This window comes from Ruditapes philippinarum, unplaced genomic scaffold (genome assembly GCF_026571515.1).
Source record: "Ruditapes philippinarum isolate M1 unplaced genomic scaffold, ASM2657151v2 ctg3386_1_1_1_1, whole genome shotgun sequence".
NCBI classification, from domain to species: Eukaryota; Metazoa; Mollusca; class Bivalvia; order Venerida; family Veneridae; genus Ruditapes; species Ruditapes philippinarum.
The window spans coordinates 32,211-58,984 of NW_026854809.1; the positions used below are offsets into that span (position 1 = coordinate 32,211).

Sequence of the window (26,774 nt, forward strand, 5' to 3'; positions counted from 1 at the left end):
TTGGTTTTGGATACGTATGGATCTCTCATGATGTCGGTGATGACTTAAATTTCATTAATATGTTTAAGCAACGCTTATTTGATTGTTATTCAAAACTGGCATAATGCTGTTGATTCTTCTCCTAAAGCATTACATTACAAGTACTTTAAGACTTTACTTAATGTTGAACGATATTTAAGTTTAGATTTAGCATATAAGTATAGAAGAGCTTTTTCTAATTTTCGCTGTTCATGTCATAATCTTATGATAGAGAAAGGTAGACATATTGGAATAGATAGAGATTTAAGATATTGCTTTCATTGCCTAAAGACAAACATTTATGTTATTGAGGATGAATATCATTTTTTCTTTGAATGTTCACTATATAACAATATCAGAGCTGTCTATTTTAAAGATACATGGTTACATCATCATTCCCACCATTTATTTTATTCTCTCATGTCATCAACAATAATAAATGAAGTAATATCTATTGCTAAATATATATATTATGCCATGAATGTAAGAAAGGAAGAGCTAAATACTGTATAATTATTTACAAATTCAATTCATTACATTTAGTTACAAATGTATTTTCAATTTATCACTCTACTGTTTGATTGTATTGTTGTACTTTGTATTTTGGGCCTGAGGCCTATATTACTAGAAATAAACTGAAACTGAAACTGAATTGCCTACAGCTTAGTTAAATATATTTTGGAAATTGTAAAACTGTTCCTAAACGCTTACTGTTGAGAATTAAATTCAGCACAAGCCTATAAGAGAGGTTGCTTCATTTATTAGAACTCACTATTTCTCGTCAAAAGTTACCCAATATTACCAATTCCCTTTATATTGTTTTAAATGAAATAGTTTTATTGTGATAAGATTACTCAATACTGTAAGAAATAACCTTGAAAATGTAATCTATTAAACAAACTATAAATGATAATCAAACAAAATGTTGCATCAATTTGACAAGAAATATTTTGCTTCTTTCAAAAGTAATCAATTAATGTTTTGATTTAATCATAAATAAGATACTTCGACTTTGGCTGCCATTCTTCTTAAGTCTGAGAAATGAGTTGGGTACTGCTTAAGACCATAACACAAAGAATACAGAGTGTGATGCGTTTTCAAAAACAAGTATAGGAAATACTTTATAAGATCCAGTATAATTATAATCATCACTTACATTGCTGTTGAATTTACTCACGAAAAGTGGTTCAAAATGTTTAGAATTAAGATATTGTGATAGCTAAGAAATCACGTTGCAGCAGCGTACCCCCAGATTCATGATAATTTCATGAAAACTATATATATTTTATAAAAGAAAGTATCTCAAATTGAACAAAGAAAGTGATTCACACATTGAAAACGGGACTTTTAATCCACGTAAATTTCCAAATACAAGTCACGCAGTATAGATAAGGCGAAAAATGCTGCGAAATCATTCATGCCTGTAAACTGTAAATAAATATTTGATTTGTTTTTTTTTCTTTCAGCAAAATCTACATTTTTCACTAATTTGAACTATTTATTTTTTCTTGAAATGTTTTGGGTCAGCTGGTGGAGTCATACATTCAACGAATTCTCTAATCATAACTTAGAAATATAATTTTTCAGAAAGACAAATGAATCAAAAAAGACCGGTATTACATTTACTTTACACAAATTAACCATATTTACACTAAACAAGATAATTATTACATTGGTGAATTAACTTGATGAAAATAAGGGACCAATAAACAAAAATAAAGATACACACATCGTTTATTGTAACAGTTTCTCTGTTTAAACTGTAACGACTGAAAACGTTTCCAAGCACAGCTAATCACAGCTTTTGTATTGCCATAGTCTTTTATAAACATTCTTTAAATGAAAAAATTGTATACAATTACATTTTATATGTACATATAAAGTAAGACACGTGATATGTTCTTGCGAAAAAAAAATCAATGAAATATATTAATTGAAACCTAAATTATCAATCCCCACAATAGGGTATAATTAAGACAATAATTGAACATGTTGCATGTGTAAGATAATAATGGAGAAGCAAACGAGATGTAGTTTTGTTGATTGTGTCGAGTCGTTCCTTCTACTAGAATTGCCATGACTACTTCAACGCAGATTAAAATCTTAATAGACTAACATATATGTACAACTATATAAAAAAAACACATATACGCCTTTAGTTTATACCATATTGATTAGAGATACAGATTGATAAGATAAATAATATTTAAAATATTGTAAATTAAAAAAAAAAACAATTTAAGGCCGATTCAGCATGTTTTTAATTTTATTTACGTAACATGTTTTTATTTAGATTTTTTGTTGTTGTTTTTATTTGTTATCCCTTTCTGGGGGAGGGTCGTATTCGGTAAATTTATTCGAGATGAAAATCTTCTTCTTCTCCTAAATGTTCTTTCCTTTTATAAAATATTTGCAATCTAGATACCAGACGTGTTCTCGTTACCTCTCTAATCTTGATTAACTCTTGTAAATGTTAAAATGCCGTCCAAAAATATTTTGATTCAGTTAAAGATTTCGCTTTGAACTACTTGCGAGACAACAGTGACGAATAAACATTATTGACAACGGTTGTAATGATTTAAGTCACTCGTTATTTGATGAATTGCAGACCTTCGAGGCCATCTGATAAATTATAAAGAAACTTCAATCTAGACATTTATTTTTATTAAATTAGAGTTGTTGTCATTGTTTTTTGTTTCTTCTTGCTGTCTTATACCGACACTAAGGATATCTAATCTTACTGCTCCTTCGGGGTCATTGGTTTCGGCACTTTTGAGGCATGTTTCACTTTTTCATTGTCCCTGATGGACAATCTTACTCAAAACGAGTCTGCAATTTTCAATTTTAATTTTGTGTGATTAATGCTTCAGAGGGATCACTTTTCGTTCAGTTTTCTTTACTTCACATCAACAGTTGTTAAATGCCGTCTTGCAGCTGTAAAATAATGCCCCGTACTTCACTATCGTGTTATTATATATTTTAGGGCTTTTAGGATAAATGCTTCCTGTGTTTGTAAGCGTTGAAAATGGTGAACCACTGAAGCCGGTGATAGGGACCTTATGGATATCGCTCTCCTCATTATTCCGCAAGTACAGTTAAAATAAATCTTGTAATTTTGTTGTGATTTATTACTCCGAAGGATCACTTTATTTTCCAGATTTTAATAAATGGAGAAAATCCCCTTTCATAATTGGTATCTACAGCAGTTGGGGCGGTGTGAATGATAATTTTTATTTTTGTTGTAAGTTTTGAACGTTTTTACATAATGACATTTCTACATTTGACATGATGGATGACTAAAACTGTTTCCTCAGTATCGTTGGTTTATGCATAATGACTACATCATGTTGCTGGCTTTACCAATCCGACAATACACACCAAGATCAACCGCTAATGCCGTCTGAACATGGTCTAAACTTTTCGCTATTAGTCAGTACGTTTTATTTCAAAATATTCCCTATAAATGATGAATAGTTTTGTCCAAATTTAAAGATGGAATGTCCATTTTAGATACTAAAGTCTGGAAACAAAGTGATCCCTCGGAAGCATTCATCACAACAAAATAACATAAGAATTGCAAACTCGGTTCGATTGAGTCTGTACATGAGGGATAATGAAAAAGTGAAACATCCCTCACGCCCCTAGCACCGGCTTGATAATGGTAATTTTTCTGCCGTTTTTACTAAAATCATTAAAAGCGTATATTAAAAGAAGTTATGACCCTACTATTTTAAGACATACTGCATGTTTAGTGTTCAACCCTTTTACAGTTGGACACTACGCTTTCCTCTTTTAATTGCATCTGACGGACCAAGTTGGAGACTCTATGATGGATAGTTCGTAAAGCCCTTTGGGACTGAATTGTCTTAATGTTCGTCTTTTGCCTTGCTTCGTCGGGCCTTTGTAGGTGATTTTCTTGTTGCTCTGTCTTCCATTAGGACATTGAGTACTTTTGTTATGGTCACTGGGTTTACTTTTATATGTTTCTACATGATCATTTTAGTGTTTTACTTATTTAACCTTTTGTAACCATGACAACAGTTAGAATTTCACTTGGCGGGGATTCATTTTATTTACACTGTCTCGTTTATAGGATTATAGGAACATGGTGGGGCTCAAAGCGAGGTTTGGTGCACCATTAACCGGTTTAAACTCCCAAGCACTCATTATTATGCTGCTGACCGTTCCAAGGCGGCGCCCCACTGTGTTCCTCAGATGTATGTCTATGTTGTTTCATACTGTTTTGGTGACACTTTGCTTGTGTCCCTTGTTGTTTTTTGTCTACGGTCAGTATCTTCCCCATTGCCTCTAGTTTTTATTTCTTTGATAACCCCCCCCCTTTCCCCCGGTCTCCTGTCGTCCCCTTCCCCTTTGTGGGCCTATTATTCTTTTCTTTGAATTCCTAATCAGTTACAAATTATTTATCATTTAATGATTAACCTGTCCGTGCTCTGTCTTTGCCCTGTCCTGTTTTTGTTTGGGGTCAGCCTAGGCTCCTTGCCATTGGTTCTTGTTGCTGGGTCATATGGGGGTTGCGTTCATTGAACTCCGCCTTTCCTTGTTGATCTTGTTTATCATATTATTTTGATCGGTATTTAGCTTTGTAAAAGATTATCAAAGTTATGATTTAACGGAAATGTTTGTGTCCTTGGGGCTGGTATTATTAATAAAAAACAATTATATATTTGACATATCTGTGTTTTTTGTAAGAAAATAGTCACTGTGTCTGTAAATGTTTAGATTTAAAGATGTTTCAGTTGGCGATAACAACGATAAACAATACATATTCGACCCGATCAGCTTTTGTTTGAGACTTTGAATTGTGAAATTTTTCTTGTACAATGCAGTACAATTTAACCAAAGACACATGGCATCGTGATAATAAGAAGATTTTAATTCAATCGTTGTTTTATCTACTACATGTACTAAGGTAGACCATGGATTATGCATTACCTCCACTTTGAAGAGTATTCAAATAGGCTAGAAACACTTGCCAACTACATTGAAATTAAGGGGCGTGGGTTCAAACCCCAGAAGGGGCAACTTTTTTTCTTTCTTTTTTTCTTTTTATCATTATTTATGTATCTCCCTGATCCCTTATGGAAGAAAAAAGGGTTTGATTTAAATTATATAATTATTTTTGCTAAATAATGCAAATATGATATAGCAAATATGATACCAGATATTTTCAAAGATTAATAAAATAAAAACTACACGGTAAAAGTATTTTATGTTTTGCATGATCAACCAATATATCTTTAAGAAAACTTGGGCTTTGAAAACAGCACCACATTATGGTAAATTTTAGGGATATTTTGAATAAGGCATATTAGATAGGGAAATGGTAAAATTATTGTTTAAAGTGGATGGGGTAGGGTAACATTTTTATTTATATTAAGAACATTTGTTTAGAAACAAACATTTTGCTTGTGTAATTTGTTACCTGAATGTTATTATTTTTTTCTCAACAATGAGCAATAGAAAAACATTTTTTATAATGATGATATTACAGATTATTTAGTGTTTCATCATTTCTGAAGATAAGCCCTGCTAAACATAACTCATAAACCACACGGTAAATTTCATTTAAATTTTGCATACAGGTAACCTTGAAGACATATAACTGTCCTATGTTGTCAATTTTACAGTTCCTTATGGTGCCTATTACCATGGTAAACCTTAACATACACAAATATTTATATGTAAAAAGAGCCATCACCAGGCAAATGCAACACTTTACTTTTTTTTTTAACTTTTTCTAAAGTCAAAAACAACTGAAAAACAACGGTTCAAACAAAACTTCAAAAAGAAAATTAAAGGAGAAAAAATAAGTTTTTTTTTTATTTAAGTAACTCTGTCTAGTCACAATTGTTGTTTTGTCTAGGCATGAATCCTTCCGTTAATGAGTTACCGTCATGCGTTTAAAGAACCTTGACATTCGTCTAATACATGTATTTGTTTAATGTAAACGTTCGATTTAGTCGATAACCAAGTATGCAACATACTTGTACGTGGTAAACATTGATATAAACTGTTTATTTTATGCTTTTTAGTGGATTACTGATTTATCCGTGAAAATTATATTTGGTAATTTCACAGTGAAAATTATCAAAATATAATTTCACTCTTTTCAATGACGAAACTACTTTTTTAAGATTTTCCCCATGTGGTACCTCAATTTTATTTTTGCTGACAATTCTGACAATGTCAGGCTGTTTAAAGAAAAAGCAAAACTGAAATTGATAAATAACTTAAATGTCAAAAGTAATAAAAAGAAGAAAACTTACTTCTATTCATTCAAATTCATGAAATTCCAATCACCAAATTTCGTTTTTTGTTTCATTTTGACAGTCTCAAAAATATATTCCTTCCCCATGCAAAACTGCTCTTGATGACATTTGGGCATATTAAAGTATCCTACGAGCAATAACTGCCGTATGCTTTATGAAAAATTGAAAGCATTGACAGTCAAAACTCGAAGAATAAGTTAAATCAACCCAGCGTTCTTGAGCAGGTTTCCAAGTTTTCCATTTTCCTAGCTCCTTTTCTGAATGTTTTCACATCTGTCAACACTTATTTTTTGTCTGTTACAATCCTCAAATAAGTTTTCTTTCTTTTAAAAATGTGTATGACTAACAAATCCAAATTATATCCCTCTGAATCTTACACAATTATTTTCCTCCATGAAATACACAACTTTAAAAAATGGCTGCCGCTTACAATTTACAAAGCCAGGTCTAATATAAAATTCGCACTAAGTAACAGAAATATGGATGGATGGTTGGACTTTTCTCCTACAAGAATTGTTTGGTTTTATTATCAAAACAAGCGATCATTCATATTTTTTAATAAAATTAATAAATATCACCGTCATTTAATGTTGATTGGCGGACTTATTTTTCAGCTCAAGACTTCTTTTTTTTAATGAGAAATTCCGAATAAATGGGGCTCTCAATGGGGCAAACAGTTTTAATATTAACGTTAAAATTATGGAAATTTCGTTTTAACTTGTTTTTAAGCATAAAATAAAAAGAAAATTTGTCTGTTTGTTGTGTAAGATGTAATTTTATTTCATCTCGTGAACTTTAAAAACAGTATTCTCACTCGTGGCTTCGCCACTCGTGAGAATACTGTTTTTAAAGCCCACTCGATGAAATAAAATTTCATCTTACACACAAACAAACAAATATCCTCTATATATATTTTTCATTTCTATTGGTTGAAATATATAATTTTGAAATAGTATTTTATTAATAAACACATTCCCCCTGTGTATCCTCATTCTTATTTATCATCCTTTAAGTAACAAAATGGGATCACGGCACGCGAATCTGTCGCCAGACTTTTATCGAAAAACAAAACTATCGTGGGTGGAAATGAGAAAGGCAAAGGGGGAGGAGAAAGGAAAGGGGGGGGGGAAACTTCGTATATTTCGTTAAATGTCATAAAGAATTTAACTTTAAAACACTTATGTCTCATTTGTCATATGAAATAGACTAATAATTATATGGTCTGAATGATTTTTTAAAGTAACATACATGCATTGTGAAGAGAGGTTAAACACAATCGGAACATCTCGGTACTACCTGTAGTTCAGGTTATTTTCCATATGTTTTATTTTGCCAGTCAGATTTCAGTTTCGTGCAATTTTCACTTTAGATGGGATTTTTCTAGTTTGTTCAGTGAGTACATACCTGCAAGTATTCTGCTACAGGAAACTACAAATCACTGTGTGAAACTAATTATTATTTTCTATGTGTGTGTATATAAATTGTTAATAAAATAACCTTTGGTAAAATGAAAGGTAGAAAATTAAAGCTATGCATATAGGTGCTCATGTCCATATATTAAAACAGAGAAGGGATAACATCCTGAAGTTATCAATTCTAAACACTTGATATATATGCAGTTAGTTATATAGTAAAAACTTATGGAATGTTAAAAGAGGGACAGTCTTTTTTACTGTAAGAGATATGCATTTAATGTTTAGACACTCACATAAGTCAACCTTTATTATATGATATAGACTACAGTTTGTTTTTGAGATTTTTTTTTACTTTTATACTATACATTATAGTTTTCTTTCTACAAGATTATGAATTCCATCCAAGTATTAATGTTAATAGGATGTTATATTTATTTTTAATGTTAACTGGGAATTATTTATTTATTGGGCATACATGTGTATCTTAGTATATGGATATAATGTGTATTTCTGTATTTAAAGACCAACAGTTATGATGGATGAGACTTGCATTTAAATTTATAAATGATAATACATGTATTATTGATTGGTCTACAGGTTAAAGGTGTTTATACCCAGTGTTAACTGGCTAAAAATAGTATCTATAATAGAGTTTATACATTATAGTTTTCTTTCTTCTAGATTTTGAATTCCATCCATTAGTACCAATGTTAATGTTAATGTTAGGATTTCATATTTATTTAATAGAAACTGGGAACCATTAATGTTATGTGCAAACATGTATATCTTAGTATATTGATATGATGAGACTTATAATATTTCTGAGTTTAATTCACTATGCTCTGTACACATCAGAAGTTTAAGGACACAAATCAAACTAGTGGTAAATATGTTGTGGTTTATAACTGTCCCCTTGATGTCCATTTTAGGTCCTCCTTTATGTCTAATATATGTCAATGACATGTCTGCAACCCTAAGCAAAAAGATTTTATTATATGCTGAAGACTCAGGTATCCTTGAATCTGGTAAAATAAATCTGAAGATATTCTCTCTGATGACATGAGTCTTATAAGATTGGTTAATTGACTATACATTGTCTTTGCATCTTGGCAAGACAGAGTCTATTCTTTTGGGTTCAACTTTCAACTTAAACAGGGTCCTAACCTCCAGGTCACATGTAATGGTACTGCTATAAAGAACACATCTTTTGTTAAGTATTTAGGTGCAAAACTTGATCATTTTTTTTGGTGTCGCCTTTGATGCTTTGCATCAATGCTTTTCTTGTCATCATTTGTATTATTTTTTATGATGTTAATGCGAAAGGTGCATCAAAAAGCATATTTGTGACCAAAATTGAGATTCGCTTCGAGAAATAAATTAAGCTATCAACTGAAAAAGAAATCCTACGTATGTATTTTTATGTCACTCACTGTTGAGTTTATAGACATAGTGTTATTCTTTTTATTTCCATGAAAGTGAAACATGTGTAATGTGGCATTATTTTGTTGGACTTCTTTTGATTTAAAATTACGATACAAAGGTTTTCTTCGGTGCACCTATGGAACTGATAACTTTTCCATCTCGAGCAAATATAACTTAAATGAAGATTGAAAAACGGTATGATAAATTGTGTTACAAACTTTGAATGACCTTTTAAGTTAATTTAAAGCAATCATGTAAATGTGGCAACTGTTAACAACATTGTACCTCTATACTGCTGGAACCGAAATAAATTTTTCAGTATGGAGATTCATGAAAGCCATTCTTGCAGACTGAACCGGCTTTGTACTTATGGCTGAATAAATTAAGAAACATCAATCTTAATTTTCCTAGATTTATAGAGTCCTGGAAAAGGGAGCTTGAAACGCGCATTTTACAAATTCAGCAGGATCAGATAAGAATTGCAAATAATCATTATTTTATTAGTTTATTTAAAGTCTAATCCAATACATGTACATAAAATACAACTATACATTCAATAAATCTTAAAATACATGCGGTTGCGCAGGCTGGTCTGGATCCATGCTGGTCGCAAACCCATTATGTTGATTTTGTCATGGCGCGGCTCATATGTATGTTCTTACAAACATGTTACCAGTATCACAATATACGGTCTACATCTAAAAGGTAAGATCAGATTAGTAACTCTACATTAAAATAATCGCCACATTTCAGACATTAATGATAAAACCTAGCACAGAAAGTATTTTACATAGTCATATATCAGCTTTGATTAGATCAAAGATGAGCAGTCCAGTAAAATCAAATAAAATACACATCTGGGTAACTGTGTGATAGATGATATTACTTATATAGACGTGCTTTGACGGCTTTTCGCCCAACACCCCTCCTCCCGTTTTGAGGCCTCCAACAGTAAAATAATGCCTTATTTAGGACACAAACACTTTTTTTCGTTTGATAAATGTTGATAAAAAAAGTGATCACTTTTTAGGCGCCGCCCCCTTTCAGAAAAGGTACATCATTGGGTCGTCAGAAGGGGGATGTGCCCCCTTCTGTGTTGAGGGTTTGAAGGGGGCGGTAGCTCCTCATATCGCCAAGAGAATTTTGGACAGTTGACAGGCTTAAAATGGCCTCAGGTCGATTGTAAGGTAACGTGTAACCAACGCTAAAAAAGCCTTTTACTCTTTCTCAATCCATTGAGAAGTTTCGTCAAGACCAAACACAATTGGAATATTAGTTTATCACTGCCCTATTTATGCCTGAATAAACGTTAAATTATGGAAAATCTTCTAACTATTCGTATTATTTAACATGTTGTTTCATGAAGTTAAATCGACAGCAACATGGGTATCATAGTGATTGCCATTAATACATGTATGATACTCCCACTTTCTCTGTTACTTCTTGAAACTTTGTCCTTGTTATCGTCTGAAATTAAACCAAAGTATACTTTAAGTTAAATGACGTCATATCAAATTGCTCAATTCTTTTTCCTTCAATTAGACTGTTAACAATTTATTAATGTCATATCTTTTATTCAATTTGAGCTGCATATGTAACATAGTGACGTCATTCACTTATGCTGATGATAGTTCTTATCTATTCAAATATGAATGAATTTGGGCGCCCATGGTCGAATGGTCAAATTACTTGGCTTCTGCCACTGTGTGTTTGAATTCCACCAGAGACTTTAATATTAGATTGTTTTCATTTGAAGGCCGGTTTTCTACTCAAGGTGTCATTCTGGACCTTTAGTAACGCCTGGAATGTCATCACAGGCCTTCTTTCACAGAACAAATGTTAAAATGTTACGTCTTATTTTTGATAGTATACAGATCGGCAAAGCTAACCAATAAATCTACCTACCTTCACTGCAAGTCGGAACGCTTGCGGACCAATTTCCGGTTGACATACATTTAATCATATCTGAACCAATTATTTTAAAGCCTTCCTCACATTGGAATGTTACGTTATTTCCAAATGTAAAACCACTTACAATCATTGTACCATTTGTTGGTGCTTCAACCTCCACACATTCTGTTAAACATTAATGAAAACTACAAAAAAGCACACATTTGTGTTTGTCAAAGAGTTAACTAACGATCATCAAAAATAACGTAAAAATGACCAAAAAATGAAGAAAGTGGTAGCGCATTTTATCATAGGTTCAATTCAAATTAAAAGTTAAGCAGCATAAAACGTGCGAAAATTGAGTACTAAAACTCGATTAATTGGTAAAACAGTTATGTTGATTTTAATTAAAAAACACAATCACATGTTCTCAAGTTTTGTAAAGCACTTTGAACAGATTATTAAATAAATGCACATATAGAGGTGACATAAAGTACAACATTATTTTACTTAGGTCAATTGTAATTTAAATCTGAAAAAATGGTAGCCTTCGGACGCTATGAAAATAGCCTTCGGACGCTATGAAAATAAGATTGGAAAAAAAAGGTCTCATGTCGTTACACCACATCATAACTATTTTCACATCATATATAGTTAAGAAAATATTCAGCTGCTTTCACACGCGATGTTAAGCTGTGTAATGTATCAAGTAAAGACAAAGTAAAGCGGCGTAATGTATAAAGTAAAGACAAAGTAAAACGGTGTTTGTATAAGTGAAGCGAAGTAAAGCGGTGTAATGTTTAATGTAAAGACCAAGTAAAGCGGTGTTACGTATAAGTGACGCGAAGAAAAGCGGTATAATGTATAACATTAAAGACAAAGTAAAGCAGTGTATGTATTAGTTAAGGAAAAGTAAAGATTGTAATGTGTTAGTGACGCGAAGTTAAGCGGTATAATGTGTTAGTGATGTGAAGTATAGCAGTGCAATGTATTAAAATAAAGCGGTGTAATGTATTAAAGTAAGAACAAAGTAAAGCGGTGTAATGTATTAAAGTAAGAACAAAGTAAAGCGGTGTAATGTATTAAAGTAAGTCAAAGTAAAGCGGTGAAATGTATTTAATTAAAGCCAAAGTGAAGCGGTGTAATGTATAAGTGACGGGAAGTAAATCGGTATAATGTATAAAATTAAGGACAAAGTAAAGCTTATAATGATTTTAAATGAGATAAAGTAAAGCAGTGTAATATGTTAGTGACGCAAAGTAAAGCGGTGTAATGTTAAAAGTGAAGAAGAATTTTACACACCATTTGGCTTGCACTGGCCATAGGCTGCCCCTTTCCCCCCCGTCATTACAAAAAGAGCTGTACTTTAAAATTTGGGAAACCCCGTACCCATCAAAAAACTCCAATTGGCAAAGGGGCCAATTCTTACCATTTTCTGTTGTATTCAAATATCCATTTGAATATTCTGGAGGATCACCACAGTCTTAAGAAGAAACAAAAAAGAAATTAATTACCAAAGCAGAGTTAATACATGCTGTAATTACTTAAAATGCAAAGTATCTCGTGAATATGCCGAAAATTGATATTGTTAAAGCTTATGCACTTAATAACATTATAGTACCATTATATGTACATCAGATCAAAATTTACCATGTTTACCGCTGAAATAAATAAATAAATAAATAAATAGTACAAGCTTGAAATAACATCCATATTTAAAATAGATAGCAATATAAACTTGGCAATTTTAAGGTGAATTTACATTAATTTATACGCAAAATTGTGGGGAAATCCGATTCATTTCGTGATGCAACAGAGGTAAAATCTGATTCAGTTTGTAATGCAACAGCGGGTAAATAAGATTCATTTTGTATTGCAACAAGGAAAAATCCGATTCATTTTGTATTGCAACAAGGGAAAATCCGATTAATTTTGTAATGTATTAGCGGATAAATCCGATTCATTTTGTATTGCAACAGCGGAAAAAAACGATTCTTTTTGTAATGCAACAGGGGGAAGTCCGATTAATTTTGTATTGCAAACAGCAGAAAAATCCGATTGATATTTAATGCAATAGCGGGTTAATCCAATTCAATTTGTATTGCAACAGCAGGAAAATCTGATTAATTTTGTAATGCAAAGGCGGGTTAATCCGATTTATTTTGTATTGCAACAAGGAAAAATCCGATTAATTTTGTATTGCAAGAAGGGAAAATCCGATTATTTTGTATTGCAACAAGGGAAAATCCGATTCATTTTGTAATGCAAAAGTGGGTAAATCCGATTCATTTTGTAATGCAACAGCAGGTAAATCCGATTGATTTTGTATTGCAACAGCCAAAAAACCGATTCATTTTGTAATGCAAAAGCGGGAAAATCCGATTAATTTTGTATTGCAAACAGCAGAAAAATCCGATTGATTTTAAATGCAACAGCGGGAAAATCCGATTAATTTTGTATTGCAACAAGGGAAAATTCGATTCATTTTGCAATATAACAGCGGGAAAATTCGATTCATTTTGTATTGCAACAGCGAGAGAATCCGATTCATTTTGTATTGCAACAAGGGAAAATCCGATTAATTTTTTATTGCAACAGCGGGTAAATCCGATTCATTTTGTATTGCAACAGTGGGAAAATACGATCAATTTTGTATTGCAAACAGCAAAAAAAATCCGATTGATTTTTAATGCAACAGCGGGAAAATCCGATTTATTTTGTATTGCAACAAGGGAAAATCCGATTCATTTTGTAAATTAAATGCAACAGCGGGAAAATCCGATTCATTTTGTAATGCAACAGCGGGAAAATCCGATTACATTTTGTATTGCAACAGCCAGCAGGGGGGATTTTAAGGGTAGTCGATTACTGACCTCCATTTATCCAGCTGTGAAGGATTCCAATGCCATTATGGGCTGCATCGGCATATGTTCCTCCCCCATATGTGTCAGGTATACATAACAAAGCTCCTAAATATAAAATAATTAATTTTGAAAAAAAAATACTGTCAACATAATTTTTCATGATATTACAGATTTTTTTATTGTGGACTAATTCCTAATTGCAATAACAATCTCACTTAAATTCACTTATATCTCTTTCACACACGTTCAGTTTAGCAAATTAAGGGGACTGGTTTTTAATCAGATTGAAGAACACGAAAAAAATGTATATACAAGAAACATATTACTGATTGGTTGTAATTTGTACAAACTATGAAAAATGAAACAACTCTGTTTCACGCAGATAATCAATCGCAAATTTACCAAAATCTTCATATGGCGTTTTGTAGTCCTTGGGTTTATACAGGATTAGTTTAATTTCCTCAGTCATCCGAAACAAACTTCCTTTTTCATAAGCGGCCGTAAAACCACCAAATATGCATTTTGGCGCAGTTTTGTTGTTGAAAACGTCGTAACCATATCTGTCCGCAAGGAACGCTGACGATGGGAAACGGAAGTCTTTGTTTTGACTTGAAGTGTCCATAATCTGTGCCTGTTAATTAGTAAAGGATACATTATAAACGCCGCAATTTAGAACATTTTTTAAGGACTTTGATAAAAGATCAACTATTATGTATTGTATATTGGACTTTTCTCACATTCTACTGGTTCAAGCAGTCCCCCTGTTTCTGTTGAAAAAACAATCAAACAAACAACAAACAAGCAAGCAAACGACAACAAATTTGTGTTGTTTCAAACTAAGTATGTGAATAATTTCATCTTAGAAAAGTGCATCATATTGTGAAGACTTCTTCAAAGCAGTGTCTCGAGAGCTATTTATAGCTCGTCAATGACGTTCGTTTCTAAAAATAGATCAAGAAACAGCTCGTTCCCTTCATTAAATTAATTCTAATATGGAGACCGGACCGGTAAATTTAAAGTATCAGGGGGTTTCTTTTTTATTTATTTTATCGTCGGCAAATTTCAATTTCGACCTTGAACATCTTTCATAGTGATACATGTATGCAGGTTATTCTTTCCACAGTTGTAAATATTGGTCCTTTGTATACAATACGGAATATACACTTTTAGTCTTATTATTTATCCAACTTTTCTATGTAAAAATCTTTTTTTTTTTCACCGTAGTCAAGGTAAGTCCGTCACCAAGTTCAAAGTTCATTAAGAACTCGGTAGCATACGGTATTCGGTCCTCATCCAGCGGGAATATGTACGTGAAGAAAGGAGTGATTGTTGATATTTTCCATGCATAAATTTCAAGTACAGCTTCTGACACAATCATGTCGAAATATGTGTCTTTTCTGCCATCAAATATTGCTGAAATAAAAATAACCATTCAAATATTGCTAAAATAAACATAATCAATCAAATATTGCTGAAATAAACATAACCATTCAAATATTGCTGATTGCTGAAATAAACATAACCGTTCAAATATTGCTAAAAAAATATAACCAATCAAATATTGCTGAATTGATCAAATATTGCTAAAAAACGAAACTGATCAAACATTGCTGAAATAAACATAACCATTCAAATATTGCTGAAATAAACATAACCAATCAAATATTGCTAAAAAATATAACCAATCAAATATTGCTGAATTGATCAAATATTGCTAAAAAGAACGTAACTGATCAAATATTGCTGAAATGACCACAACCAATTATTATATAATGCTGAAATAACAAAAAACAATCAAATATTGCTGAATTGACCATAACCTATCAAATAGTGCAAAAATAAATGTTGTTTGAATAACCATAACCGATTTATTTCGTTGAAATGACCATAACAGATCAAATATTGCTGACTTAACTATAACCGATCAAGAAATTATGAATATAAAGTAAGTTCCTATTGCTTATTCCTTTTCGAATAAGGAATAGGGAACTAGTTCCTGATTCCTTATTCAAATCTAAATATGGAAGAGCAGAACATTTATATAAAAATATTTATGGTTGATCAGCAAAGTTAACTAGAACCACAAGGTTACACTGAAAAAGAACTGAAGATACAGCAAGTGCACTTTTGTTGTTGTTTTTTTCATCAATCTATACTAGAACTGCAAAAATCAAACAAAATCATTACATACAGAACCTGTATCTAAATATTTTGAAACAATGTTCCAGTCGAACAAGTTATAAGGATAAAGATACAGTTTTTAATTACTCATTTTAATTTCGAAGACGATAGACAAAGAAAGACAGCACTTGCAATTATTTGAGATGTATCTGCATAAGAATTGCAAGGATCAATCATTAAAACCATTGCATAACGCATCTGCATAAAAAAATGATTTTCCTTATTCTACTCCAAATAAGTAACAGAAGAAGACACGCAATTATAGACAGCAGTTGCAAATATTTCTATTATATTTGCATAAGAATTGCAAGGATCAATCATGAAAATCATTGCATAAAGCATCTGCATAAAAATATTTTGCAAAAAATGTTCAAGTCAAACAGGGTACCATTTCCCTATTCCTTATTCAACTCATAATGAAGAACAGAAGACGATACGCGAAGAAAGAATGCATTTGCATTTATTCCTGATAAATTTGCATTAGAGCTGCAAGAATAAAACATCAAAAATCGTTGAATAAATTATCTATATAAAACTATTTTGAAAAACTGTTTAAGTCGAATAAGGAACCAGTTCCTTATTCTTTATTGAATTCCAAAAAAAGGAACTGAAAAAAGATACCAAAGAAGACGGCAGTTGCAATTATTTCTGATAAATCTGCATTAGGATTGCAAGGATCAATAATTCAAACTGGTGTCTTTCTTTGCGTATCATCTTCGGCCATTAACGTAATATATCGGTCATTTCCGGAACGTTATTTTTCACTATTTACGGTATTCAATAATTTTTAATCGTTTATAACCGGAAATTTGTGGAAAGCGATGAAGGATGTGTGATTGCTAACAATCTAATGCCCAAGATTTTGAAAGGATACTGTTCTGGCAATAACCGATTTGCTACGATAATGGGCAATGTCAGAATTGTTTTGGCGGGGAAAGCATTACAGTAAGACTACCTTAAATTATTTCACACTGCTTAAGAAAAAAAATCATTAGGAAACAAACATAATTGTTATATAAATATATACATGTATATATCTTTTTACCTCCCTTCGTTGAGGAGTCCACCCATGCGCGAATCTTTGAGTCACTGTAACCGTAAACCAAACCGGAGTTTGTCTCGTTTTCATTGTCGTAAAATACATTAAGTGCTGATCCTTTAAATTAATAAAAGAACGTAATTCAAAATACATTTATATTAAAAATAAAAGCATTTCACTTAATATAGAGCAATGGACTGTGGGTAATGCAACGTCTTACAAAATATTTCTGGATTTACCTCATAATTATTACAATTTGAGTGAAGAACTATTTTATCAATTCGTTTTGAAATATTACATGCACTTTCAAATAACTTGTAGAGAAAAAGGCTATTGGTTAGATAAAATCAATTTTATGCTGTGCTTTTTCATTTTTTATTTAAAACAACATGTTGTGCTTTTTTATTTTATTTTCAAAACAACATACCAATTCCATCTGCGTAGAAAGTTGTACCATTATACTCCATTTTAGCTCGAACAACAACTATACCAGGGTATTCTCCTAGACTATGATCCAGTTCATGAAACGAGTCGCTGGCTGAAATCAAACAAAAGGAGTATTTAAACAGATCTACAAGATCTATTCAAGTCGTATTATTAAAGTCTCTAGGTAACCAGAATTCGTGACTCACCAAAATATTGTATATATCACAAAGATATGTTATGATGTAATATAAGAATGATATTTGTTAAAAAAAGACAGATTTTTCTAATTTGGACGAGATGTATACCATATGCTTAAAACAAACTGTTTGATTTGAGCCGCGCCACGACAAAACCAACATAGTGCGTTTGCGACCAGGATGGATCCAGACCAGCTTGCGCATCCGCGCAGTCTGATCAGGGTCCATGCTGTTCGCTTTCAGTTTGTCTACTTGTAATAGAGTTGGTAGGCGAACAGCATGGATCCTGATCAGACTGCGCAGATGCGCATGCTGGTCTGGATCCATGCTGGTCGCAAACGCAATATGTTGGTTTTGTCGTGACGCGGCTCATTTAATCATCAATACAAGGAAATTCCACCCGCATTAAAATTTGATATTAAATCTAACACACTTCTATTCCCCAATTAAACAGATAGGACAGCTATCAAGTAGATTATTAGATAACTGCTTACAATATGACGTCAAATATGACGTCAATAAACAAATTGACGTCATAAAAATACTTCAACGTTTAATATAATAGATAAACATAGTTTTATCAATTCCTCTTTTTATTAGCATGTAAGAATATAAATAGATAATAATTTTTCGTGCACGATAGTATAATAATGCACAGTTTGCCATTCAGATGATTCGTAATTACTGGCCCTCGTGATTATCATCCCGAACCGTCATTCTACAAAAATGCAATCAAATTTGATATCACTCATTGATATGTATTTCCCAAAACAACATACTGCATGCACTGTAATGTAAAAGATATGATTGAATGGAAATCACCTTTAGAAGTGTTAGCCCTCAATGTTTTCGTGCTGTCAAATATATCTGGTTCCGGAAGTGATGCGGCTTTCCATGCCCGAACTCGGACATATCCAAAGTTTCCCCAGTTATCGGCATAACCATGCCACTTGTAGTTACCTTGATTGTGCAAAATAATATGAATATTTAATTTATAAACATAATAGATCTACATAGTATCAATCAAACATATAAAAGATCTTATTACATATTATACTTAAGGATACCTGATAAGTTTGGATTTTGTATGTGTGTGTGTGTCTTTGGGTTTTTTGTTTGTGTGTTGTTTTTTGTGTGTAATATATTCATGTGCATGAGTACACTGACAGGATTGTAAACTTTATTGGTTAGCAGGTTATTTTTGACAAACTTTATCACTCTTTCTGTGAACTGCTCACTAGAAAATGTAATGTTCTAAACGCAGTGTAAAATATTTTGTGCTGAACAAAACTGAAATATCTGATCAATTTTACGTATATGTTAGTGTTCATCCGTGCTGTTCTATAGAAATTAAAAACTTCGACGGAAGCGATAGCGACAGGAGAATGCTTCTAATTTCTGTAAAACAGCTACGAATGATACTAACATATTATTAAGTGTACAACTTAATTTGGCCACATTAATATTCACTTTATTACGTCACTACCAGTCCGCTTTATTAACATAACATAAATTTATTGCATAAAACTCTTTTACAAAGTTTATTTATTAAACAATTACCTGAATGGTGGGTCTAAATATGACCTTTTAAATATGCATGATTTGCATCACAACGTATGTACCAGAATAATATGGCTGATGCGAGTTTTCATTTGCTCGATATTGAAACATTTATTTTCGACAATTTTTTTTGATGAGTCGATACATCAGATATGATTTATACACTAAATGTCATATGTTAACACGAGGTCAAGACACGTATTTTACAAAAGCATAATATCTACATTCACTTTCTGTCTACCGAAAAAAAGAAAGCGGATAGACACACGTGACTTAGTTACAAATTAATTAAGACCTTTTCTACATTCGTAACAACAAATATAAATTGACATTTTGTATTGGGTCTTACTATTACACGTGCAGTATCTTTTTCACAAAGACGTGGATTTAAATCTGAACTGCATGTAGATCTTTACTTAGTATCCTTAATCAATAAAAGCAAAATGTAGGTTGACTTTTTGACGCCATTTTTACTTAATATTCAAAAGCAGCCAACGAATGCGCATGCGCAAATTTATGCAAATGACTTATTTTACAAACCTATGAAAAATAGAAGTCGACTATGAACGGTATTCGATATAGTATCGACCTTTGTTCTTCTATGAAAATTAACGCACAGGATTTTTAAAAAATACAGCGTTTTCATTGGATGACAAAATGTTGGACACTAATACATGCAGAAAGTTAAGGATATACAACACTCCAATTTGATATTAGAAAATATTGATAACTGCTACACAGTCCGTTTGTAAACTTGAAATAAACATGTTTTGAATTGACACAAAGTAGGTACGTTAGGTTTAAAATTATTCACAGCATTGGTGGTCACCAAAAGAATATATAACGTTAGCATACAAAAAATAAAAAAAACCTGACGGTTTTTTTTTTGAAAAGGACCAACGCAGCTTCCCATACATAGTTAATTTATTATTCTATTTAGACATTTATTAGACATTATTCAACACGAATTTCATAGATTTTAATAAATTTCTGTGATTAAGATATTTTACTCAATCGTGAGCATAATATATCTTTAAAGAACTATCCTGTACATTTTATTTAATAACTATCTTTTGCATTATATTTTATAATGAAGGGAACTATCCTTTACATTTTTTTTAAATAAGAACTATCCTTAAAACTTTGTTTTAAATTGACAAGAAATCTTTTTTATTACCAGATAGTAGTCTGTAATTTGAAAATTACTAATGAAAACTCCGTTTACTCTTTTACTAGTATTCAGTTCTATTATGTACATTTTACAGGAAGTCAATCTGTTTTAAGAAGGCCTCCGGTCGAAAAATGACAAAATACAAATATGGAAAGAAGACAAAATGGTTAAGATGGAACAATACCGTCTAGAAATTGGATTGAACAGCACACGTATAGGAGAGTGTTTTTAATCTTACTTCTTGTGAAAAGGCCGTCCTTACTCCAATCTCCAGTAGGTCTGTAGGCCGATACATTGACAAAATTTTCATCATAGATATATACAACTGTACTCTCATAGTCAAAACCTCGGTGAAGTATTGCAGGTGAGACACCTTGATAAAAAATTAAGTCTAAAATTGGCAATCAAGGCACATATAATTAAAAAACCATATTAAGGACCGGGCTTTGCAAAATTGTTCATAAATAAGCTTAAATGAACAATATCGTAAACTGTTGTTAGGGTGCAAATCGATTTATTATAACTATGGTTAACACCGACTGAGAAATCTGTGACCTTAAAGATGAATGAAAAATATAAGATGAACAATTAAAGAAAATATATATTCTATCAAAGCCAAATTACTATTATCAATGTAAAATGTCTGCATCTTTACCAGTCCACGGAATGAATTTACGATACAATGTTTATATTGTAATTAAAACTTTAAAATTCAAACGATTACTTAAAGAAATACGTTGTTTCCAAAGTCATATGATATTCTAAGTGACGTTTTGATAAACTGGCGTCACCGGGTGGGTACAGATGGACAGCACGAGTATGAAGACAACAATTTAAAGTTTTTGAGCCTAGCTAGTACAATAAACACGTGGAATTTATACTATCAGAATATATTGTTGCTTACCAACAGCATGGAATATTAAGTTATCAACTTCAACTTGTACATCAACTATCACCGGTACTGTCCCCAGGCCATGTTCGAACTCGAGGTGCCACTTAGAACCGGTCCTATAAAGTATTGTCCAGTCACTATCATAATCAGCTGTTGGTAAATAGATTCCTTTGGCTGTAAAGAATGAAATAAGACTGGTGATAAATGAAGATTTTTTAAACACAAAAAAGGAAAAAGTAAAATCTGTATAAAAGTATATTTCTTGTAGAGAGTTTCCCTAATGACTTATTTCACTCTGAAAAATGTGGATAAAATTGTATATACGAGGGGAAGTCATAAAATATCCAGACTTTTGACTCGTTCTCGAAAACCATTCAACATTAAAAAAAATCTTTCTACTCTTTTTCAAAATATTCTCCACCTACGTCTACGCACTTTTGCCATCTTCATGGGAGCTTTTGTATTCCCGCTGTGAATCATGACGTAGACCTATGTTTTAGGTACTGTGTAACAGCAGATATCAAAGCCGCCCTGGTCTTATATTTCTTTCCAGCAAGCATTTTTTTCAGTTCTGGTAACAAATAAAAGTCACAGGGGGCGAGGTCTGATCTATAAGGAGGGTGAGACAATAATTGCTATTTGTAAGAGTTGATAACTTCCACTGAAGCAGCGGCTGTATGGGAGGGGGCGTTATCGTGAAGAAGGAGGACATTTTTCTGTGCCAACCTGGGACACATTTGATTCAGCTTTTCTCTGAAAATTTTCAGAATTACTTCAGAATAGTACTTGGCAGTGACAGCCGTGACATGAGTAAGTATCATTCCTCGTGAATCCCAAAAGGCAACAAGCATGACTTTGCCAGCCGAAGGAGACAGCTTAAACTTTTTAGGAGGTGGGGAACCAGCTCGTTTCCACTGCTTTGACTGAGCTTTTGTCTCAGGTTCGGAATAATGAGCCCACATCTCATCTCCAGTGATAATGCGGTTCAAAAACTTATCTCCTTCACGATAAAAACGACTTTAATGTTCTTTTGCATTGGTTACTTTGGTTGCATTTTGATCTGCGGACAGCTGTCTAGGCACCCACCTGGCACTTACCTTGCTCATGCCTAGGTGTTCGTGGAAAATATGTGTGCCGATGCCTTACCGATGCTAAACTTGTTGGCTACCTCTTCCAAGGTTAAAAGTCCGGATATTTTCGGACCGTCCCTCGTATATTAATAGTTATATACACAATTTTGGATGTTTAATTATTTTTGCAAGATCACGACCTTCTTTTTTAGTCTTCACTTTGATGGTACATGTTATTGACCTAAATATGAATGTATACAAATATAAAGGTTATCCAGTTCAGATAATGTCCCTCGGTGTCCTCGGTACAATCGTTCATGTTCCTCGTACCAGGTTGAATGAAAATAAATCTGTATGTATATTTATTTATACATTTAGATAGACATCAACATTTATAACCAACCCTCCCTAGCACCGCCTTGCGCGCTATTCATTAATGTAGGATTAAAAGATTTGAATTAATGAGCTCAAATGAACAGAAATATACACTATAGTAACCATAAGATGAGATGTAGTAGGGATCACGGTTACTGCTTATGGGGTATTTGAACCAGTAACCGTGAGTAATTATTTTCATAGCTATTCTTAAAAGTATGGTTTCACATTTATGAAAAATGATTTGATTGATTTATTTACACAAATGAATAAATAACTATACCTTTGCACCGCCCAATTTTATTCTTGTAACCATCGTTACATGTGCACCTATATCTTTGTCTATCCGGGGTCAAAGTACAAGTCGCGTGTTGATCCCGGCATCTATCCACGGCAGGGTTGCAATCTGAGCCTACTGCTTTTTCTTAAATATGATTAGAACTATTCTCTTAAACAAAATAAAAAAAATATAATTATTTAGCAACGTCTACAGTTTCAGTGTAGCGGTATTTTGCAAGTATTACGTTTGGAAAAAATCCCTCGAAACGACGTCATAATGGCATCGTCAACATAACTAGAATTTGTTGTTTGTAATATTAAATGTAAATTGAATGTGCATAATAGCGTCATTTGCACTTTATAAGTGTCACTGGTATGAGTTGAACAAATTTCTTGAAAGAATAAAAAAAATAATAAAATACTAGATTATAATCACTTTTTTCAGCTTTTAAAGGCCCAATGATATCAGTTTGATTTCTCAAAAACATTATCTTTTAATACAGAAATTATTTTAGTTCGATTGTGTAGGAAGCTATAAGCTTATAGACACATTTTCGAATCAGTTCCTGGAACCAACCTGTACTGAGCAATGAGTGTAAAGTGTCTTGCCTAAGGAAACAACGACTTGCCCGTGACGAGGTTTGAACCCATGCGGCTAGCGATCATTAACCACTCGGCCATGTCGCCACTTTTATCAGGAGACAATTTTTAAAAAGACAAAACAAAACACTCATTTGCCATATACATAAACTATCTTCCGCTGACCTTGTTATGTTGGCCATTGGTTTAATTTTAGTGATCGTAGTCAAATTAACTTTTGTTTATGTTTTGCTACCTTTACGACACATCACTGCATGCTCAGTGCTACTTTTTCTTTCTTAACATTATTTTTCAAAAAAATTAATATATATATATGGATTTCTGAGGCACACTGTGCCTTTAAAAATATTTTTAACATAAATGGAAACTATTCATGCGATCATAATTACATCTTTCTGAAAAACTGAAAATGTAACAAGAAAAATGTTAAACACGCTTAAACTATACCAATCTGTTTGGCTCGAACATTTTTATCTTAGTACTAGTGTCATAATATGAAGAAACATGGTCGTGACCCAAGTTGGGCTTGAACCCCATGATCTCTTGTTTGAGTGGTAGACACTTTACCACTAGGCCACCGCTCCCCTTACGCAGACACCTTAACCGCTAAGCCAACGCTCCGCTAACCAATCTGGTTAAAACTATACCTCTAATTTTTGAATTTAGTCTAATCATATTTTATTTCTAATATATAAATGTAAATATACAGAGAAACAAATTGATTTCGAAGTAACAAATAGCAAAAGGGTTGGGCTCAAGTTTTTACAACATTAGCGATCGGCCCTGATTAAAAATATATTAATTAACATTGATGGCATTTATATGAGAAATTTTAACATGTATACACATAAAGCGACCACAGAAAAAGATCAAGACTGATTAACATGAAAAATTATTTTGACGAATAATGCTAAATGCTGGATCCCTTACCTTGTCGTTATTAAATAAATTTACAAATATACATTTTTTTATTCTGTCTTACTTGTCATACTCCTGACATTGTTTTTTTTTTAAATAAAAACTACCGTCACAAAATTAAGACTCAATGCATTCGTTTATCAAGGGGCAGGACGTGAAGTGGTTGCACACTTGGTTCAAGCGAGCGAATTGGTTGCAAACTTGACAAAATGGCGAAAACGGCGTGATTTTTTGAAACGGGTGAACGAATTTTTGCCAGGCAAGTGGGTTTCTTTGTTATTTTGAAGTTCATTAGTATGTCTATTCCATAATGCAATATATATGCCACACTCGGTTAAAGGTTTCAGCATCCTAGATTCTGTTTTGACGAAGTTATTGAAGATATAAAATGATCATGTAGATATTTAGAAATTTGACATCTAACTGTTCTGGCCGGTTTTTCTCCTAATTTATTCGAATTTGGAAGTTTTGAACTGCATTTAACAATAACAAAATATGTTTCTGTAAATGTTGTACAAATGGTTTAGTTTGCAAGTCCGAAGATAACGTTCAATACACAAAAATATCTTGTTCAAGCACATTTTGGTTGCAGACTTATACTTCAAGCATTTTTGGTTGCAAACTTTTGTGTCAATAATGTAGCATGCATATTTTTAGCGAGGAATAACTTATCTTTTTTTTTTTTAAATAATTAGCAATATTAAGGCAATTATACCACTTCATCTAATAGGAAATATATATACAAATTGTGCATGCGTGCAGATATATCCTAACACAGGGTCTTTCAAATAGATATATAACACAATATGCTAAATTGAAGTTCAGTTGTGTTTATCTTCATCATTTTTTCTCCTCGATATACTCCTTTTCTTTTTACAAAGTCTTAGGACTTTTTTATATCTTGGCATGACTAACTGTAGGAAAAGTAGAAAAAAATACCAACAAACAGCTTTCATTATTGTTCTTTTTTGAGATTTAAAATAAATTTGATTATATATAGATAAAAACTATATTAACATTGACACAAGGGCATTATTCACATGTTTCTTTAAATTGTTCCTTATTATTGACCAATCGAAACATTTTCCAAATACGCTAACTCGAACAATGACTTTAAGTAGTTTTGTCACGTTTCAATGTATCGTATAAGTACCTAATCTCACACCCAACCTATTCTCAAACCTTTCATTCATGAGCTGTTATTTATTTACTAGAAGTGACTATGATGTCCTCAACTTGTGTGCATTAAAGATTAGTTTCTGACAGACATTTCAGCTGCTGTTTAATTAAAACAGTATATTGTTAGGAAAATTTACATTAAATATCTTATTACTTAGCATAATTTCATACAAATTGCTATTACTTTTGTAAGTCCTGTAAATACACCATTAACTTTTTGTAAAAATGATAGAGACAAACGTATCTTCAAGCAGGTACCTGCATCCTGTAGGGTACTTCATTGTCATTTGATATTCATATGATAATCACTTCATTGACTAAACTAAACAGTAAAATTTCAGAGATACTTGAAGGGGTTTGAGATTAGGTTATTTCTTTTAAGAGGCCATGTTAATTTTATAAGAGAGGGTTGTGCTTTTCAAAGATAGAAAAAGAGCTTTTTTAATTGTTGAATTTCAGTCAAATTTTACAGAAATATTACATAAAGATTAAAGGGTACATATGTAAAGAATTTTGATAAGATTTAATCTTATTTATACTAAAAGACCTCTTGAATGCTTAGAGGTTTGAGAACTGGTTTGCCCACGATAATGTAAATAACCAATCGTATATCATTTATATTATGATCTAATACAATGTAATCAAAATCATCTTTAGAATACCAAATCCGAAATATTGAAAACAAGCATGTACGTCATTTTAACTTTTGGTTTGTAAAAATATTTTAAGTACATTTACATACTTTATGTCTAAAGCAACTGCTGATTTTTACATACGAAACAAACAAATTAAAATTTCTTGTGGTTTTGATAAACTTTGGAAATTTTGCCGAATAACATCGTATGTGTGCACATGTCCTTATGTTTATGATGAAAAAATCACTTACATACAACTTTCACATACGTTTGTTTTGTATGTAGTTTTCATTTGCATTTTACATATGATGACATATTTTAGAATTGAAGTATCAATATATATTTTTCTATAT

At 32.1% G+C, this 26,774-nt stretch overlaps 1 protein-coding gene and 1 long non-coding RNA gene across 2 annotated transcripts in view; both read right to left on the reverse strand.

Annotated features, from left to right (window-relative positions):
* Window positions 1-9,725: 9,725 nt before the first annotated feature.
* LOC132741126 (uncharacterized) lies at window positions 9,726-12,375 on the reverse strand. The gene is made up of 3 exons (XR_009627246.1): window positions 12,338-12,375; window positions 11,051-11,221; window positions 9,726-10,612 (listed from the first exon to the last, which is right to left on the reverse strand). It is a non-coding gene; the product is annotated as an uncharacterized LOC132741126 (long non-coding RNA).
* Window positions 12,376-12,382: 7 nt separating this feature from the next.
* LOC132741128 (uncharacterized) overlaps window positions 12,383-26,774 on the reverse strand; it is a 28,113-nt gene continuing 13,721 nt past the window's right edge. The window contains exons 11-21 of the mRNA XM_060729221.1: window positions 23,094-23,234; window positions 21,378-21,539; window positions 20,712-20,846; window positions 18,565-18,702; window positions 17,547-17,657; window positions 17,126-17,236; window positions 15,119-15,312; window positions 14,302-14,530; window positions 13,909-14,004; window positions 12,465-12,518; window positions 12,383-12,399 (exon numbers count right to left, since the gene is read on the reverse strand). Coding sequence (XP_060585204.1) covers window positions 12,383-12,399; window positions 12,465-12,518; window positions 13,909-14,004; window positions 14,302-14,530; window positions 15,119-15,312; window positions 17,126-17,236; window positions 17,547-17,657; window positions 18,565-18,702; window positions 20,712-20,846; window positions 21,378-21,539; window positions 23,094-23,234 — 1,388 coding nt within the window. The remainder of the gene's footprint in view (window positions 12,400-12,464; window positions 12,519-13,908; window positions 14,005-14,301; window positions 14,531-15,118; window positions 15,313-17,125; window positions 17,237-17,546; window positions 17,658-18,564; window positions 18,703-20,711; window positions 20,847-21,377; window positions 21,540-23,093; window positions 23,235-26,774) is intronic.